Here is a 20,929-nt window from a genome sequence, read left to right as displayed (position 1 = left end):
TAGAACTCCAAACATTTACAAGTAATCAAAGTATAACAGTTCATCAAATTATCCAAATACTTTCATTCACATGCATAGCAGTGCTGATAAGCATGCCTCAATATCATAATGCAATAGTCAAGGGCCAGGCCCTATCAGTATCTCATGCTCCCTATTAATCACACAAATATCAACAGTCATATTTCATTCAGATCATTTAAGCATATGATCATGTATACACAATTACCAAACCCTGAGTCCAGCTTGTCTTTCGCGGATGTACATGTCCAACCATTCTTCAGAAACCCTTAAACCTAGAACACTCTGATACCAAGTTCCAATACCCTGGATAGCCAAAACGGTTACATTGTGTGTTTATTAAAGTGCAAGACTTGCTAATCAAGTCATTTAATTTGAAATGTGTCACTAAAACTACAATTGAACTAGGGTTAGCGCCCTTAGGCCGCACCCTCTATTTTTTCCCACTGACTCTGGCCCGCTTAAACCGAGCTCAATGAATATTAAGCTGTCCCCAGCTACCAGTGGCTGAGCAGCACCCTGTGCGCAAGTATTATTTACGGCACCCTTAGGTCGTTTATCACATGTCCCATGGCATAATACCATCTATGACATTATATAGACATAGGGAGCTCTTAGTCCCATCACAAACACATAACCGGGGGCAGTTTTCTTACCTTTAGATTTCGTTAGTTTTGTTCAATTTGATCCTCAAGCATGATCCCGTCTGAGCCCTAGTGTACACCTAGTCACAGCCATAGATCAGAATCATCACCAAACCACAAATCCAAAACCTAGCCTCGGGACCAATCCCGAGCCCTCAGGAAGCCCTAATTCCACCAAATGGGGTGGTGGAATTAAACCCCGAACCCTCGGGCAAAAACCCTTAGGAATAACCCAAAAACCCCTTTCTGGGAACAGGGTAGCGCTACAGCGCCCTAAGGAGAGCGCTATAGCGCTACAAGCAGAGCCAAAAGGCTCTGGAACTTCAGGGCCTAGCGCTGTAGAGCCCAGTGACTAGCGCTACACCGCTAGTCACATCACAGCCCAACACAGATTTTCTCCTTCGAATTTTTCTGAGCCAAACCTTCCCAAAAATCAACCAAACCTCAACCAAACTTTAAAACAAGCCTCCCAACATCCTCAACTCATTCCATAATTCCCAATCATAAGAAATTCAATCACATGCACCCCAAAACACAAAATTCACCATGGCTGAACCTAGAGCTCAAAACTCAATAGAAATCAACTGAATTCACAAAATTTAAACTAGAGTTTCTTACCTTTGATGGATGAGCTCAACCTAGGTTATCCTCCACACTTGGTTAGCCTTCACCTCCTCAAAGCTTCAGCCTCAATTCCCTTGAATTCCCACCAAAACTCAGCTCAAAACCCATATTAATACTAAGAACCGGAAACTGAGTTACAACCTCAAGACCTTACCTCAAATGATGAGTAACCTCTGCCAATTCCTCTAGACAAATTAGGGATCCTAACCTCAAGATCCTGCCCAAACTCTCTCTGAGTTTTAGCTCCAAGAGACCTCAAGAATTGGTTATGAGATACCTAGACCGAGAGAGAGAAAATAGAGTCTCCCACTTTTCCTTCTTTCCTTTTTCCTTCTACTTTTCATTTCTTTCTTCAGACTTCCTTCAAATTCTAGACATTCCACTAAGGCATAAAGCAGACTTAACTCGTATCCCTTATAAGCCAAATGACCATGTTACCCTCCCATAATTCCTAAGCCTTTAAATCAACCTAGGGGCATTTTGGTCATTTGTTCCCAATTCCCGCTAATTCCTCGAGTGTCTCTAATATTTTCCACTTACTTCCCGACGCCTAACTAATCACCAATTATATTCCTCGATATCAAAATAAACTCCAATATATTCTCTAAATTCCCGGAAATACCCCAGGCTCGCCCCGAGCCGGGTGTAAGTCCCCGTCGTGACTTTTTCGCTAAACCGCTCAATAAGATCGCCTCGAGTCACATATTACAAATACATCCCCATAATAATGTGGTCTCGACAATTTATCACAAATATATACAGTTATGCCCACAACGGGCCAAAATTACGAATACGCCCTTCTAATCTAATCAGGGCCTACATGTATACCAGTACACATAGTCATGCATCACAGATATTCAAATAATCATATAACATGCTTTTAATCACTTAATTCACATATAATCAAGTTATGCCCTCCCGGCACACTAATCAAGGCCTTTAAGCCTTATTAGTGAATTTGGGTCGTTACACATGAAGCTGGTGAGCTCTTAGTCTACAGGGTTCATCGCGATCTGGTTATATCTAGAATATGCGTCTATGAAGGACATGAGATCATGGATGGTCATGGAGTCAACTAGATGATCTGTTCCTACTACTACTACCATACTGCTGCTGCTGCTACTGTAGTAGTAGTAGTTATAGTATGTTCATTACTGTGGACTTTGGTTCAAGCCGAGACTTAGTTGAACACTCATAGCAACACTTATAGACTTTATAAGTTTAACCTATAGTTTAAGAATATTAATTATAACATAAGGTTTGATTAATATAGCTGATTATAAAGATGTTATTTTATTATACTATAAGGTTTAGATAGAACTAGTAAGATCATGACACTTGTCGTGTGCATGTTTATTAAGGAATTAAGTATTCTTTAAAAACACAGTAATGAACATACCAGCAGCTTTAAAAACACATTAGGACCTGCCAGCAGCTTTAAAAACACATTAGGACTCAGTCAAAGTTGTTTGCCAAATTCAAATTAAGCTGAAAAAATGCAATTACGTGTATAATATTTCAGCGTATGTCGATATATCGCAGCTATAGGGGCGATATATCGCCACACAGGGAATACGAAAACACGTGAACTTCCCACAAACACATCGACGAACACTCGGGGCATAACCACAGGCGATATATCACCTACAATGGGTGATATATCGGCCTTAGGGAAAACTTTTCAAACATTTTTGAAACCGAGCTCATTTTATTCCTTAACCTCTTAGCAAGCCTCTGAACGTTTTGACTGAGTCTTAAGCCTCTACTGAACGAATATTCAAATGTTTTTCAAGTAATATTCATTATTTTTATTCAAGCTAAAAGAAGATCTTTTCACTCCTTGAACTCTATAAATAGGACCTAGTACCCAGCCATTTCTCCCATTCTTCAAGCTGTGTTCAGAGCCTTCAAGCTGCTAGGTTTACTATTGAGTGATAAACACTTGGGTTGGGGTATAAGCTTTATCATCTTAAGCTTTATAAACACTCGGGAAGTAAGATAATAGTGTGTTTTTCTATATCAAGGTGTAGTTCAGTTCTAGTACATCCAAAGGTATTCCTATTCCTAGTTCATTTCTGTATGTCTCTTTAGTTTCTTTTAGTTTTCTTTACTCAAATCCTAACTCGTTGTTTTCCATTCTTGGTTAGGTATTTAAGTTCTTTGAACTTAAGGTTTCTTTTCGGTAAGTTTCATCTTGGTGGTTTAGTTAATTTCTTGATCATCTCTTTCATTAGAAATACTCACATTTTTTATTGTTGGTTTTAGGAGTGGTCCAAATCCCGTCCTTGTTCTCACATCTCAATTTTGGTAAGAAAAATAGGATAGATTTTGTATGCTTTCATGTTTTGATATATGCTTATGTTATATGTATGATATGTTTTTAGTTGTTTTAGTATATGAATTGTTTAGATAACAATCACATAATTTGTTTAGATAATAAATATATAACTTGTTTAGATAACAAGTCACAATAGTAGATTCCTTGGGCATATGATTGTCTAGATAACGAGCCCCATAAATTTATATGACTTGTTTAGATAACTAGCCCTGTAAATTTATGGGCATATGATTGCCTAGCTAGCAAGTCCCAAGAAGTATGATGGCCATTGTAATAGATGTTGTTTTTATATAGTCATATGTTTTATAGTATACGTTTATGATATAGCCTCATGTTTATGATTTATGTTGTATGTGGTTAGATTTTCCTTACTGGGCATTAGGCTCATTCCTTTATTTTTTTATGTATGCAGGAAAATAGTTATGGCGGCGGAAGGATTTTTGGCAACTTGGGGTTGTGTATTGAGGAAGAATGGATTCATTGGACTGGGTGAACAATTGGAGGACAATGTTATTTTCAGTCTTTTTAATTATGTTTCTATGTATTTTCCACACTTGGATTTTGTAAACAAATGTTAATTAAGTTACAGTTATGTTTTATTTTTTTAAACAATGGGATCCCATACCCCGCATTTATGAATTTCAACATTATAGATTTTAATAAAGTTATGAATGCTTCGTATGTTTGTTTTCTTATAGTGTCTATGTATAGTAGTTTTAATGGTCCAAAGTCTTAGAATTCGTTGGGTCATTACAAGACCACATTATTATGTGGATACATTTTTGCTACTCGGCACGAGGCGATCTTAGGGAGCAAGTTAGCGGGAAAGTCACAACGAGACTGAATACCCGACTCGGGTGAGTCAAAAGGTATTTTGTGTATCTAGTACATTACTGGGATATCGGGTAATGGGGATAACTATTCGAGGATATATATTCGGTATTAGTGAGATTAGGAGGGAATTCTAAGAGTTTTGACCATTTTTCCCTTGGGGACGTTTTTCGTACCCCGAGCCTCTAGATTTGCTTAAGGTTACTTAGAGTCTAAGTAAATAACACAAACACCAAAATAGAAGGAAAAACGTTTAACTCTCTCTCTCTCTCTCTCATTTACACACACTCAAATTCCTTGGGAATTCTTGCATTCTAAGAGGAATCAAGGCTAGCCTGGGCTCGAGATTGTTTGGGAAGGAGTTTAGCATCACTTTGGGGCAACTAAGGTAACGATTTCCATCCGTGAATCCCTCTGTTGTTCTAGATTTTAGCTAAGTTTTGGATTTTAGAAACTCAGTTTTGAATGTTGGAATTTGAAGAGGGTTTGGCCATGTTTAGGCTTGGGTTTTGTGTGTTTTGAGGTGTCGAGTTGATGGGGACTTTACCTTGGGGATTTAACTATGTTTGGATAAGTTTTTGGTGGGTTTTGGCTTGAAGAAAGCGGGGAAATTTTTTAGTTTTCATGGCGAGTCATGGCCCTGTTCTTAGGGCGTCGCAACTCTCATGAACAAGAAGGAGAAGGAGGTGTCGAACCTCCATTTGAGCTGGGACACCAGTAGTGGCACGCCGCAATGCGTGTCGAAATAGAGGAGAGCCTTGGGCTCTCTGACTTGGGGCAGGTCGTGACTCTTTTGTTTTGAGTCGCGACGCTTGAAGGGTTTTTGAGCCCCGGGAGGGATTTGAGTGCGAGAACTAAAACCTAAGGGCTCGGGATCGATCCTACTACCCAGTTATTGATGGACTACTTTATACTGATTTGATTGATTCGAGTGCTACATACTCTTTTGTTGCTAATAAGATTATTGATGAACTGTTTTGACCTTGTGACTTTGATCCTATGGGGTTTGATACTATGCTACCTACTGGGGAGTTAGTGGTTTCCAAGAGATGGGTCAGATCACTACCAGCGACATTGGATGACAAGGAGTTGTTAGTTGACTTGATAGAATTGGTTATTACTGAATTTGATATAATTTTGGGTATGGACTGGTTAGAGACGTAAAGGGAAATGATAGATTGCAAGAAGAAGATGCTAACCTTTGAGCCTAAGGATGAGGATCCCTTTGTATTTGTTGGCACTGTGCATGGACCCCGTATACCTATGATATATGTACTAAGAGCTAGAGACCTATTGCAGGGGGATGCATAGGATTCTTAGCTAGTGTGGTGGATACCACTTAGGTCGTGCCAGTGGGACCAGAACAGACTAGATTAGTCAATGAGTTTCTTGATGTGTTTCAAAAGGATCTGTCAGGGTCACCTCCACACAAGGAAATATAGTTTGTGATTGAATTGGCACCAGGGACAGAGCCAGTGTCTAGGGCACCTTATAGGATGGATCTAGCAGAGCTGAAGGAACTAAAGGTTCAATTACATGAGTTACTAGACTTGGGTTTTATTAGGCCCAGTTTCTTGCCATAGGGCACACCAGTTCTCTTCGTGAAGAAGAAAGATGGTTCTCTAAGGATGTGTATTGATTATAGAGAACTGAACAAGTTGATATCAATAATAGGTATCCTCTGCCAAGGATTGATGATCTATTTGATCAGTTACATGGTAGGACGGTATTCTCCAAGATAGATCTTCGATCTGGTTATCACCAGCTGAGGATCAGGGAGGATGATATACTAAAGACAACTTTTCGCACCAAGTACGGGCATTATGAGTTTTTGGTGATGTCATTTCGACTGACTAATGCCCCAGCAACATTTATGGATATTATGAATAGGGTGTTCAAAGATTACCTGGATCGGTTTGTGATCGTCTTTATCGATGATATATTGGTATACTTTTAGTCAGAGATAGAGCACGAATAACATCTTAGATTAGTACTACAGAGGCTGAGAGAGCATAGGCTATATGCTAAATTCAAGAAGTGCGAGTTATGGCTGCCACATGTGAATTTCTTAGGTCACATAGTCAATAAGGATGGAACTATGGTGGATACAACGAAGATTGAGGCAGTCAGAGATTGGCCAAGGCTAAAGAATGCTTCAGAGATTAGAAGTTTCTTGAGATTGGAAGGTTATTACAAATGCTTTGTGGAGGGATTTACCAAGATTGTATCACCACTGACATAGTTGACACACAAGAATCAAAGGTTCATATGGTCAGACAGGTGTGAGGACAGTTTCCAGAGATTGAAGAAGAATTTGATCACCGCTCCATTTCTGAGTCATCCTAAAGATTAGGACAAGTTTGTGGTTTATTGTGACACATTGAGGCAAGGCCTAGGTTGTGTCCTTATGCAGATAGGGAAGGTGATTACCTATGCATCACATAAGCTGAAGGAGTATGAGTAGAGGTACCCCACACATGATCTAGAACTTGCAGCAGTAGTTTTTGCACTGAAGGTGTGGCAACACTACATGTATGGTGAGAAGTGTGAGATATACACAAATGATAAGAGTTTGAAATACTTCTTCATGCAGAAGGATTTGAACATGAGGCAGAGATGTTGGCTAGAGCTGTTGAAGGATTATGACTGTAAGATCCTCTATCACTAAGGGAAAGCCAACGTGGTAGCAAACGCCTTAACCTGGAAGTGTCTAGAATAGTTGTATAGTGATAGCCAGATATCTAGGGAGTTGGCTGAGGATATGACTAGAGCAGGTTTTGAGCTAGTGGTGGGCCAGTTAGCCAACATCACCCTCTAGTCTACTTTTTTGGAGATGATTAAGGAGATGCAGTTGAGTGACCCATAATTGGGAAGGATCAGAGGGGATGTCCTAGCTTGAGTAGTTAAGGACTACACAGTGTCAGGCATGGACTTATTGAGATACAAAGATCGGATTTGCGTATCGATGGACACTGGATCAGATGGGAGATTCTGGATGAATCACATACTACCCCTTATTCTCTACATCCAGGCACCACGAAGATGTACCAGGATCTAAAAGTTTTATATTGGTGGCCTGGGATGAAGAGGTATGTGATTGAGTACGTGGTGAAGTGTCTGACCTGTCAGTAAGTCAAGGCAGAGCATCCGAGACCAGCAGGGCTGCTGCAGCCTCTGGATATTGCAGAGTGGAAATAGGAGGATATCACGATGGATTTCATGGTAGGATTACCCAGGAAAGTGGGCCAGCATGATTCAATCTGGGTCATTGGGGACCGATATACGAAGTCAACTCAATTTTTACCAGTGAGGACGAATTACACAGTTGACCAGTATGCAGATCTTTATGTGAGAGAGATAGTACGCCTTCATGGGACTTTGAGTTCTATCGTGTTTGATAGGGACCCTATCTTTACTTCCAAGTTTTGGGGAAGTTTACAGAGGGCGATGGGTACACAACTCAAATTCAGTACAACTTATCATCCTCAGACCAACGGTCAGTCTGAGAGGACTATCTAGATACTGGAGGCATGCTGAGAGCATGTGTATTGGACTTTGAAGGGTCCTGGAGTAAATATTTGCCTATGATAGAGCTTTCATATAATAACAGCTATCAGTTGACTATTGTAGTGGCACTTTATGAGATGTTGTATGGTAGGAAGTGTAGATTACCCATTCACGGGGATGAGATGGGTGAGAGGGAATATTTTGGTCTTGTGGCAGTTCAGAGGACCACTGAGGCTATTGAGAAGATTAGAGCTCGAATGCTCGCTTCTTAGAGTAAACAGAAGAGCTAAGCTTATCCCAAGCGTTGAGATGTAGATTTCTAGTCTGGGGACTATGTCTTCCTCCGCGTTTCACCATTGAGAGGGGTGAAGCAGTTTTGGAAGAAGGGCAAGTTGAGCCCTAGGTTTGTTGGACCATTTGAGATCCTAGAGAGGATCGGTCAGGTGGCCTATAGGTTGGCCTTACCCCCTGCACTGTCTAGCGTGCACAACGTATTTCATATTTCCATGCTGAGGAAGTATGTATCAGATGGGACTCATGTGTTTAGTTACGAGGATCTGGAACCGAAGACTGATTTATCCTATGAGGAGCAACTAGTTCAGATTTTAGACATGAAGGACAAGGTCCTGAGGAACAAGAAGCAACCTGGGAGCTGGAGGCAGATATGCAAAATCAATATCCCGAGTTGTTCAGGTAAAATTTTGATGACGAAACTTCTGAAAGGAGGGGATAGTTGTATCGTCCCAAATTACCTAATAAGGCTTAAGGCCTTGGTTAGGGGGTTAAGATGGAAAATTATGTGTTTATGTGATATATATGTGTGTAATTATATGATAATGTCCGTTATGGGTATATTTGGAATATATGTGCATATATTTGATATGTGTGAGACCACATTATTATGTGGATATATTTGGGTTACTCGGCACTAGACGAACCTAGGGAGCAAGTTAGCAGGAAAGTCACAACGAGACTGAATACTTAACTCGGGTGAGTCAAGGGGTATTTTGGGTATCTAGTACATTACTGAGATATCGATTATTGGGGATAACTATTCGACAATATATTATGTATTAGTGAGATTATGAGAGAATTCTGGGAGCTTTTACCCTTTTTCCCTCGGGGACATTTTTGGTACCGAGAGCCTCGGGATTTGCTTAAGGTTACTTAGAGTCTAATTAAATCGCACAAACACCAAAGCAGAAGGAAAAACTTTCAACTCTCTCTCTTTCTTGTTCACACGTGCACTCAAATTCCTTGGGAATTCTTGCGATCTAGGAGGAATCAAGGCTAGCCTAGGATTGGGATTGTTTGGGAAGGAGCTTAGCATCACGTTGGGCCAACTGAGGTAATGATTTCTAGCCTTGAATCCCTCTGTTTATTATGATTTTTAGCTAAGTTTTGGAGTTTAGAAACTCAGTTCTCAATTTTTTTTATTTGATTAGGTTTTGGCCAAGTTTAGCTTGGCTTTTGTGTGTTTTGAGGTGCTGAGTTGATTGAGAACTTTACCTTGGGGATTTAGCTATGTTTGGATAGGTTGTTGAAGGGTTATGGCTTGACTATTTCTTAAATATATTTTTTTCACTTACACCAGCTACTTCAAGATAGTGGTAAATAAGGGTCGAACCCACGAGGACGATGAATAAATTATTATTCAAAATAATAACTAAATTAAAATTAGAAAGGGGTTTTAGTTTTAACAATTGAAAACATAAAATAATATAAATATAAAAATTGAATAACTAAGGATATAACGATATTAAAGAAATAGTCAAGAATTACTCTTCACCTTCAACAATCAATCTATCAACAATGACGAATAATATTCCCTATTTCCAATTAAACTATTAAACCCACAGATAACACTTAAGAATTCAATTATCTCAGTTTCCCTATTATACTTAATTAAAGCTAAGCACTCTTAATTAACCTTTTTTACCCAGCAATAAACTCATTAAGCATGCGATCTATTTAACCTAGTCAAAGCATTACACTTTGTGGAAACAAGTTAATCTAGGCATCAAACTCATTAAGCATGCAATTCATTTAACCTAGGTTCTATTTTTCATCACAGTCAAAATACTCTAATTGCAATTTATCACTCTTCTTAGAATCCTAAACTATTAGGTGAATAGAAATCCTAAGTTGATAGTAGAAGAATGAAAAACCCTAATTAGTTGGTCACCTAACAAGATCTCACAAGATTAATAACATTCAAATAGAAAAATAGAAGCAAATTAATACAAGGGAATAGAAGGAACAAAATTCATCAATGCATTCATGTATAGAGTTTTGAAATAACTCTCAACTATAAAGAAAACTACTCCATAATCATATTCATATTCATAAACATAAATGTTCAATGAAAATAAAAGAGTTTTGAGAAGAAAGAAAAACTAGATTGAAGAATATAGATGATGATGTTTTTTCTCCTCCTCTGCTGCTCTAGCCTCTAAAATTCGCAATTCAAAGTTGTATTCAAAGTTAACCCTAATCCCTTTTATAGCCCACCAAAAATTACATTTAAAAATTGAAATATAAGGAAAAATCGATTGTCGGCCACGGCCAGTGTTTCTTGGCGGCCGCGACCACTAGAAAATGCATTTTCTAGAAAATTGGGCTCCGGCCGCATCCTGGGATATTTCTGGCGGTAGCCACTATGTTCTGTCTACCAGGCCGCGACCTAAAATAAGGCTGGTCATGGCCGTAGCAATTTTTCCCGTTTTTTGGTTTTCTTCTATTGTAGTAATTGAAATTATTTTACACATAATTTCCTCAATATAGCTCAAGATTGGACGATTCAAAAAGCTATGGAAATCTAAGAAAAATATCTAAAACTTGTATTTCTAGGTATATTTCCAAAAGAGTATTGGCAAAATTATCAAAATCAAGTGTGAAGTTTCAGACTTGTAATTCTGAGCTTAACCATTGCTTGCAAAACATCCAAAATTCACTTGTTTTCATCCAAATGCCTTGAAAATCTTAAAAACACAAAATAAACTAATTAAACATATATAAATAAATAATCAAGTGCATAATCATAGAAGAATAATGAATTAAAAATAGACAAATTCGGTACTTATCACAAAGCCACTTCCAGCTAAGACGCCTGCCCCAGCTCCACCAGATGCCTGACACACATCCCACCCGCCTGACATAGTCAAGCCACACGAGCCGAGCCAAGCTGCCGAGCCAATGCTGCCACCGCATGACGCGCCAGCCTACCAAGCCAACCAAAGGCTGCCACCTATCCCACTCGCCTGGCTTCTATCTCCAACACCCCCAACACATCTCTACCGAGCCAATCAATGCATGACACGTGGCAACGTGTCTCCTTTAATACTGCAACTTGTCTCCCACTTTGCTCCAATTTCACAGTCATTTTCTCCATTATTTTGTACACGATTTTACACACTTTGGGTCCTATTTCCACTATAAATAGAGAGCCAAATGTAGGGAAAAACATATCAGATTGTGGAATTAAATGTAGAGAGTATAGTTAGAGAGAAAATCATTTATTTCTCATTTTTCTTTCATTTCTTTTACACTTATTGAGTGAAAACAATGCGTATTTTAGGCTGCATTCTCTTGTGGATAGGCTAGAGTGAAGTTCATGTTTCACGTTATATTTTTAATATATTGATTCTTTTTTGTTCTTCATTTCTATATATTTGTTACAATTAAATTTATTTTCTTCTAATTTTTATTCTAAGTTTATTGGTGTTTTTTACATAAGTCTAGTTATGTACTTTTTATGTAATTTAGGCTCTTGATTTAATTTAGGATATTTGTTATGTTATATGCTTTTTACTGTATTCTGTCATTTGTATTTTGTCGCTTCAAAATATATAATATGATAGGTTTTTAAAATTAGAAGTTAGTATAATTTAATTAAGAACATATTTTAAGGTGAGCTTTATTATATATATTTTCCAACTATAATTAGTGGTGTAGAATTATAGTTGAATAGAATAAATCAATTTTATTAAAATATATATGTTTGCATGAATGAAATTTGTGTCTTCCATGTTTTCTTTCTGATTCTAATTATTCAATTTTATTTATTTAGTGTTTTAAAAATTATTCTTTTTCATAGTTACATTATTACAAAGTTTCTTATTTCTCATTTTAATTTACTAATCTTTTTTTTACTTGTATTTTACGTATCTGTAGATATAACATAGCCTGATTATTATTGCGACTGCTTAGGAGTTTATTTGGCGATATCACACGACCCACATTTTCGTGCCTTCGAATGAATTGGGCCGGGCTGGTCACTTGACTTGTATTCTAATTCGGCAGGGCCGAATCGACCTATATTTGAAAGAGTAAGCTTAGCACGACCCATGTCGTGTCGTGTCAAGGCCCAAATTCGGGCCTACTTTTATGCCTATTTTATTATTGCCAAAAAATATAAGGATGGAGAATTGGAATCTCTACCTCCTCCTTAACAACTAATGGAATCACCACCAATCCAAATACTTTTCTTTATTTAAATTATAGTTTGAGATATTTTTATATACTTTTCAACAATATTTTACACAAAATTATATCAAAATAATTATTAGAATTTGAATACCTACTAATAAATACTAAAAATTTTAACTCATAAATCTTAAATTAAATTAATATACTTATAAACATTTAAAAAAAAGTAATAGACTTATATTATTATTTTAATTTATAAGGAATTCATAAATAAAAATTTATTATTATTATTAATGTTTTGGGACTAGTTTGTTATCGTGTGCTACGAGCTTATCGTACAATCTCGTGCCAATTTCAATTCTTGTCTGGACTAGCCCAAGCTCATATCTTTTTTTTTGGTTTAGTGTCGTGCTTGTGTCAGATTCTTGCCGTCCTAGAAAGCCGGACTCCTATTTACAACTCTACTCTATTCCACGAATTATGAGTGGGATCATAATTGATTTAACTACGACGGCAAAGGCTAAAGCAAACGCGAAATGGTTATCGTCCAAAATGTCTAAGGCATGCATGAAATGAAAGGAAAACTTTGATCGAGTGAATATACTTGAGAAATAAAGAAGAGAATCAGTTCAGGATCCCAATCCCAAACACTTCCACGGCTAAATTTTTCCAGCTATGGATCATTTTGGTGAACATATGGAGTTGTTAAGACTCTCCAAATTCAAACTCCAGCTCGGAACTCTCATCTCTGAATTTCGAGAACTCAGAGTATGCTTTCCCTCACCATTATCTTTATCCATCACTCTCTCTCTGTCCCTCTCTCTTAGCTCTTTGGGGAATTTTTCAGGAACGGGAGCACTCGGCGACGGAGCACCTTCATCATCGAATTCAGGTCTTATTTTTATTTTATTGGAATATTTTTTCATTGATGAATGATTGATCGGTGATGTTTGGATACAGAAACAAAAGCAAAATGAGGAAGATTTCGCTAGGAAGATACAAGAATTGCAGGCTGAATTATCTTCTTCTAATGAGCATCGGCAGAAACTTGAAAGAAAGGTATGTGAAATTACTTTAAGGCGTTTTCGAGATCACAGTGCGAACGTGGTTATATTGTCTTGGGTTTTGTTTTTGTAGGTAATTTATCTTCAGAATGACAATGTTTTGCTTGAAAACAAGCAAAAAGAGTTGAAGGAAACTATACACAACCTAATCCAATCCAAGGAATGTTTTGCAAATGCGTATGAGGTTTGTGAAAATAATGGGTAAAACGTATCTTTAATTTTTGTTTATGACTTCTAATTTGAGAATGTTTCTAAGAGTAATGTAAATGTGATATAGTTTGATTTTTATCAATGTCCTCGTGAAATTGTTGTTGTGTATGCAGTAATTATCTCTTTGACATGGCATGGCATGCCATATTAATAAGCAGGAATCCAATTGTGATATGAAGCGCGCAATTCAAACAAGGGATAGGAAGCTTGGCGTGCTATCTGAAAAAGTAAAGTCTCATTTATTGTTATTTGATTCAATAGAGAAAGAGGCAGTTTCCGTCAAGCAAGCTGTCGATAATGTGCAACACACTATGAGTGAAAAAGAAGATGTAGGCAAGTAGCCTTACTCTTGTCTCAGTTGTTTGCCTATTACGATTTGGATTATAGATCTTGAGTTCATGAAGTTTCTGATAAGATTTCTGTTTTACTTTGCTGTTTACAGTGGCTGACTTAAACAACAAATTGGATAAAGTCTCTGCATTCGAGAAAGTATTTGTTGGTAATTAAATTTTGTGATCATCTGAATTTATTAGTTGATTTTTGGTTGTTTTTGCTAGTTCAAGTCATAATTTGTTAAGAATTAGTTTCTGCATGCACGATGTTTGTAGATGCAAGTGGCGATTTTCTGAAAAATTAGCTCATTTGTTTTCATTTATCAAGTTTAAAAATGCAGTGATCGAGTTGTACTTGTTTTATGCTGAATAAATTAGAGATTGAACTAGCTGCATATTGATGGTAAAAGTGTTTTATTATTGAGCCAATACTGGACTAATTTATGCAGAAAAGATTGGTGACTTGGAAGAAAAACTGAAATGTGATGAAGATGAGATACAAAGAAAAACTATAGTAATCTTGGAGCTTGAAGCACAGGTCCAGGCAGCAAAAATTAGTACAGCCTTTCAAACACAGATAGATGAGATATCCATATCAGTAACAAAGCCTAGTGGGCTTAATTTATTTTAACATAACTGCAATATCAGTTGTCTAAATATTTCATTTTGTGTTACTCTTTAAGGAAAATATGTTTAGTCTGGGATTCTTTTCTTAACCACCAAACCTTCAGAAAATTCTATCATCAAAAGACGCAGTCATTGAGAATCTAATTTTGGAGAAAGAGGTTTGGATATCTGGTTCTTAGTCACTCATTTATGCTTTTATGTGTCAATCACCTTTCAAACTTTTATTGAAAAATTGGTTTCAGGCTTTGCACTCTGAACTTCGGAGTTTGGGTATTGTCATGAAGAATATTCAGGACAATCTCATAAATATGAATGAAGGGGTAGGGAAAAAAAGTAACTGCGTTCACTTCTAGTGTCACATCCTGTAAATTCAGAGATATGTTGGAATTTTTATTAAGAAACATATAACATTGTAATTATACCAAGTAAATTGAGATAATGAAACAAAAGAGCCTCTTTGGTAGATTTAACCACAAGATGAACGCTTACTGTTTTCAGGATTTGTATTATTAGAGCTCAGAATTCAACTCTTAGGTTCCTGGCGGAACTTTATAAAAAAAAAAAAAACTTATTTTGGTTCCAATTGAATATTCTTCTGGCAATCCCATTGAATGTTGAATCCATGATTTATTCGATGTATATATACCCTTTATGTGATGTCTTGATGATCTCTTGTAAGGCACACATTATATCTATATTTTATTTCAATGCAAGGATAAAGACAGATTCGCCTCAATACTTGAATACCAAGAAGGAAACAACATGGCTTTGACAAAGGATAACAGGTAGTATGAATTTACTATTAAATTTTCAACTAGCATTTTGCAACATTATGTAATTAAAGTGATCAAATAGAAAATGTAAAAGAAACTGCCTAGGATAGTTGCTGCAGCTCAGGGCCTTTGTAAGGTAGACAGATAGAATAGTTATATGCTGGTTGCTTTGTTCAAGGCCCAATCTTAAATATGCAGCATGAAATTGTTGACTGATAGATTCATAAAATTAAGAACTTTAATTTGTGCATGTGTATGTATTCACATAAGTAACACAGATTCCGAATTTTCCTCCAAGAACGCTGTAGAAACCAGGGGAGGTATTGATTGTATTAATATTAAAGTCCTAATGAACACGATTACATTTTGGCTTCTCTGCTTGTATTGGAATGATAATTTGATGGATAAATCACCTTAATAGATTCTCATATTGTATATCATTAAAAAACTCCAATGAGAGATTGACATTTCTACTAGTACATAGAACTTACTGTTAAAATTATGCAATTATGCCAGGATTAAAAATGTGAATCAAAACAGCACAGGAAGATGCTCAAGCAAGGCTTACAGGATAGGGGATGCAGCATGTACAGGTTTCTTGCTAACTTTAGCTCTGCTGAGTATTTTTAAGGACAGGTTCTACCGAGTTTAACCATAAAGGATTGGATAATTGCAAACTTAAGGACTTTTTCAAGTTAATTGAGACTGCTAATGCCACAGTAATGATAAGAAAAACGACACAATTGTGCAGATTCATCTCTATCTCCAAAATCTGTTGGCATACACTTACTGGAAAACAATAACGTGGACTCGTGTGTGTCAGAGGCAAGTGGTATAATTTGTCGCATGGCACCCAGAGACTCGTGAATTGGTGATAGTGTTTTGAAAGAATAACTTTTGTATGTTTGATGCTGTATTTATTTAGATTTGACTGTTTTTTCCTCTCAGGCAGCTTCCTCGGAGCCTCAATCAGCAATTAATGCTCCATGCATTTCTGCAAATGACGAGAATGTATGGGATAATGCATTTTTATCCCACCTTGGCTACTTGAATTCATTTTCACTAAAAAAATTCTTTAAGGATTTGTGTGATTACTTTTTTGATTTAGTTTCTGAGGTGATGTTGCATTTTGAAATCACTTGAGAAAAAAATTCACTGTAGTTTCTATCAGAATTTAGCCTATTTAGGATGATGCCTAGAAATAGTAATTTGCACCCTCTTTTGCTATGCACAGGATAACCACACAACATCAATACATGCTCCGAATACCGAGTCCTCAACAACCCAAGAAGAAGCCTCCAAAGTTCCAGGTTAGGCTCATCTTTATTGAACTCTTCATTTCAAATATGACAGCGATCATCTTTCAAGTATCCTTAAAACGGTAATCTTGATTTCTTATAGCTTTTGTATGAGATTGGACAATAACAAAATGCTCCATGATTTTAGGTGGGTGCAGTTTTAAGTGATTTTTCTTGTTTTCTTCATTGCGAGTAACAAATATTTCTGGACATAGTGGTTCCAATCTCTTTGCACCACTAATCATATGCAGAATCAATTTTCACTATTGAAAAAGAGTTGAATTTTGTGATTGTAGCACCAATTGTTTAAAAAAGTGTTAAGACAATTATTGAATACCAATTCTATGTTGGATATTGAAATTGGGTTGGGCCAACGCGGCTTGAGCCTACCTTTTTTATATAATATATTTCAAAGACATCCATCGCTACTTTAGTGGAATAAAAGTCAAAACTTAAAAGCTGCAAGTTTGTCAACCCAATTAATTTTAAAGAGGTCAGACTCTGGTGGAAGAATACAATTGATTGTGTTCTTGTCTTAATGCATAAATAAAAAACGTCGCATAAATAAAAAACGTCGCAGTGCTCTTGTTGCGTAGTGTTTGGATATAATGGGGACAACCAGGCAAACTGTACGCAGAATCATAGTCATTCGCTTGGACTTTTTGAATTTAGAGTCACCACCGGACCCGAATCTGTTCATACCTTACATCGCAGAGTCACAGACTGATACAGAATAACCCAAAATTAGAGACATTTGCAAAGGAAGTTGCCCCGGATGCATTACTCGACCGACCGAGTATATGGTAGGGTTTTTTCAGCGAAATATTGAATTGCTTGAAAGATTTAGACTGAACTTGTTTTAGTTGCCAAAATCGCAGTACCATACAAGATAGGTTAGCATGCAACGTTCCCAGGACGGCACGTGAGTCAACCACTCCTTAGATGACATTTAATGGCCACTGACTTGAGAATTGCCTTGCCCATAGCCCAGACCCGAAAAGTAATCCAAAGTGTCCGACCGTAATTTACGATTACGCCCATTCATTGTCGGTGTGTTTATTTAGCCATTATCTTATTGGGTGTGGACATATACATTCAGGCATCGTTTGATCTATCGACTAATGCATGGGACTGCACACAATAGTCCAATCTCATATCTCATGTTTAGGCAAAAATTAATTTTTGGAGCACTGGTATAGTTGTCCAAATTCCCTATTGGGAACTGTTTTGACCCACACTAAAAAGACTGGTTAATATAGTTCCAAGGGACTATTTAATGGTAACATATCTTAATAGTAAAAACCATACTAGTATTAGGTTCAATAGGTAATAACAAGTCAATCAAGGAAATAGTAGTAGTACTCAAATTTTGTCCCATCTGAGATAAGAGTACTAGTGTGTTACAAAAATGAGGGTTAAAACCGAAAGGTTTTTTAATAAAACTTAGTCTTGAGAAGACAAGTACTTTAGGGTAACAAAATACAGTAAGAGTTCTACCTATATAGTCCTAGAGGTGGTTCCACCCCTCATGAGAATTGGGAGTCATTCTCAAGAAAAGTCTATGGATGGAATGTGCATATGGCCATTAACAGTGCCAAAGCGAGACATTGAAGTCTCAAGTGAACACAGCAAATGTGTGTGTGTTATCACCGGTTTGTTATCAAGGGACAGTGGTTCAATGCTTCGGCCACTAAAATTTCAACAAACTTTGTGATAATTACATTAAGGTAAAATTCAAGTCGAAAGACATTTTACTTTATGCACCAATGCAAATGTTTCTATAGAGTGATTATTTAATCAAGTGGGGGAATATAATATTTAAATTTAATGTTTGATTGATTAAATAAGTGTTAAAAAAGTGATTATTTAATCTAGTGGGGGAATGTTATATTATTTCATATAATGTAATATTAGATTAAATAATGTGACAAAATGTGATTTGTCACACAAATGTGATTTGTCACAGCTTGTAACATATTATTGAGAGTCACAAAATTGGACACATGTGTGTGCCAAAATGTGACATATTTTGGAGTTACAAATTTGTAACTCCCAAATATTACCCAATAATGTGTATATTATATGTTACACATTTGAGATTGGATTTCACAAAGTCATGATGATATATGATTGTTGGAGACATGTTTTTAACTCTCAATAGGTGTTTGGAGGTTACAAAATCATGTGGGAAAGGATTTGGGACGTTTTGGAAAAATCACATTTTTGGCTGAAAAAAGGCTGTGGTTGCGGCCACTGTCTTTCCCTGGCCGCGGCCTGGGGGACAGAGGCCAGTGAGGTTGACAACCTATCTGGATTTTCAATTTTTTCCAAATTGAACGTTATAACATCCCAAATAACTCTCAAATCTCCATTTTAATTCCATAAACATCCAATTAAACATTGGTAACAGTCATGGGTGTTGGTGGAATTTGAAATCCAAAGGGGTATCTCAAACTCTATAAATGAGAGCCTAATGCTCACTTGTAAGACACACCATTTTTTCATCCACAAAGTACTTGGCTGGAAAATTCACCTTGAGGCTTGATAATTCCAGAGGGCTATTTCCTAGAGAGATCCCTTAGTGCTTAGAGAATAGGGGGAAATAAGCTTTTGGACAAAGGTCTTGAACCTTGTTCAAGTTGGTGATCCCCACTACTCTACACTTTGGTTGTGTGAGAGTTTGTTTGTGTTTTTATTCTTTTGTTCCTCTTGTTCTTCTTATTTACTTGTATTATTATAGTATTGAGTTTGTAATCCTCTTCTCAATTTCTATTTACATATTCATTGGTATCTTTTGTTTTAGGGTTTTAGATCTTATAATTCTCTTCCTTCTCTTATTTCTATTTACTTGTATTTTGAGCAATTGAGTTGTAATATTTATTTAATCAATTACCTTGTCTATTGTATTCTTTGCATAGAGTTGTATTTTGGTTTTTCCATATTTCCATTGAGTATAAAAATATATTCTCTAACATATATGTTGGGGTTTTATGCTCTAATTAAAACTCAAATTCTTTGTAATCTCATTTCTTATCAATAAAAGAATAAAATCATTTTTTGACTTGGTCAATCACTTTGCTCACATGTTTTATTTTCATGATTACTTGTTTAATATAAACTTCTATTAAATCACGAGCATATAACTAATCGTATTTATAGTGACGTAATCACAGTGGAATATAAATATGATTATATGTTCAAAATAAGTTTGTCCTAAGATTAGTCAGTGCACAGGATTTACACTGACTTGCCAATCTACGATATGATCTACTTACACATTACAGTGTTATGTTTTTTCAAGAATATTAGCAAAGTATATAAGATCGGGTGTATTTGTTACATCGGACAGGACCGATATTGACAGTTGATAAGATAAGTAAACATACCGTTATTATCTATTCTAGTCATATCATATAGTTGACCATAGGTCAATTCAATCTCAATTCTGAGTGGTTAGTATTCTAACTAATTGTATTATTTGAGTTCTTTGACAACTAGCCCATACTTACATCTTGGGAACTCGGTAGTATAATTGAGTGGGAGTATTAATCATAGATATGAACATCTATAGCTTCTGATGAAGAAGTGAAACGATTGTTTCCTTTTAGTTTGGTTTAAGGTGTTAAATGATAGAGATCTCATTTCAGTAATTAAATTAGTTTACTAAAATATCATTTACAAGGAACTAAGTGTTTTAAGGATAAAATACAATGAGGGGTAAAACGATATTTTAGTCCTATCTCATTGTAGACCATCTATAGAGGATTGAGTGACAATTATGATTGTAACAATGGATAATTAATAGCGTATCTATATTTGTTATAGAGCGTTCTATGAATTCAAGAGCGCAATTCGGAGTCTATAGTGGAGTCACGAGGAATTAATAAGTTAGTAAATTTATTTGTTAGATTTATGATAACTTATTGGAGCTTGATTTCATAGGCAGATGGTCCCCATTGTACCTTGGATAAAATCATCAAGATAGTCTGAATTAATTGATTTAATTATCAATTAGAATTATCAAAGTTGACCAGGCTAATTTTGGATAGTTTCACAAAGTTATGTAATTTTGAGAAGAAAAGATAAATTAGGGCAGATTTATTAGTTAAGATAAATTGGTATCTAAATTAATAAATAAGTTTAAATCAATGTTCAAATTATAAATAATTAATTTGATAAAAGATTTAAATAATTATTTAATTAATTAAAACAATAGAAAATAATACAGGCCTTGA

General features: G+C 36.3%; 1 protein-coding gene across 1 annotated transcript; it reads left to right on the top strand.

Moving 5' to 3' along the window:
• The first annotated feature begins 12,752 nt into the window (after positions 1-12,752).
• LOC133823161 (uncharacterized) lies at positions 12,753-19,743 on the top strand. Its single transcript, XM_062255770.1, has 15 exons — positions 12,753-13,158; positions 13,238-13,282; positions 13,351-13,449; positions 13,528-13,638; positions 13,823-13,997; positions 14,107-14,163; positions 14,446-14,582; positions 14,722-14,781; positions 14,866-14,943; positions 15,338-15,408; positions 15,913-15,989; positions 16,148-16,225; positions 16,349-16,512; positions 16,631-16,706; positions 18,856-19,743. The coding sequence occupies exons 1-15, from the start codon at positions 13,066-13,068 to the stop codon at positions 18,987-18,989; spliced, it is 1,455 nt and encodes a 484-aa protein (XP_062111754.1). The 5' UTR covers positions 12,753-13,065; the 3' UTR covers positions 18,990-19,743.
• Positions 19,744-20,929: the final 1,186 nt, after the last annotated feature.

The sequence above is a fragment of the Humulus lupulus genome, chromosome 3 (genome assembly GCF_963169125.1).
Source record: "Humulus lupulus chromosome 3, drHumLupu1.1, whole genome shotgun sequence".
NCBI lineage: Eukaryota > Viridiplantae > Streptophyta > Magnoliopsida > Rosales > Cannabaceae > Humulus > Humulus lupulus.
The sequence above is the reverse complement of the archived record's forward strand: the minus strand, read 5'-3'. Positions and strand labels throughout refer to the sequence as shown.

What these genes read in the sequence shown, in the direction of transcription:
- LOC133823161 (XM_062255770.1), top strand. Translation starts at nt 13,066, where the DNA reads ATGGATCATTTTGGTGAACATATGGAGTTGTTAAGACTCTCCAAATTC. An exon ending in ACCTTCATCATCGAATTCAG is followed by an intron (nt 13,283 to 13,350) that starts GTCTTATTTTTA and finishes GTTTGGATACAG; the next exon opens with AAACAAAAGCAAAATGAGGA. An exon ending in TTTTTGATTTAGTTTCTGAG is followed by an intron (nt 16,513 to 16,630) that starts GTGATGTTGCAT and finishes TGCTATGCACAG; the next exon opens with GATAACCACACAACATCAAT.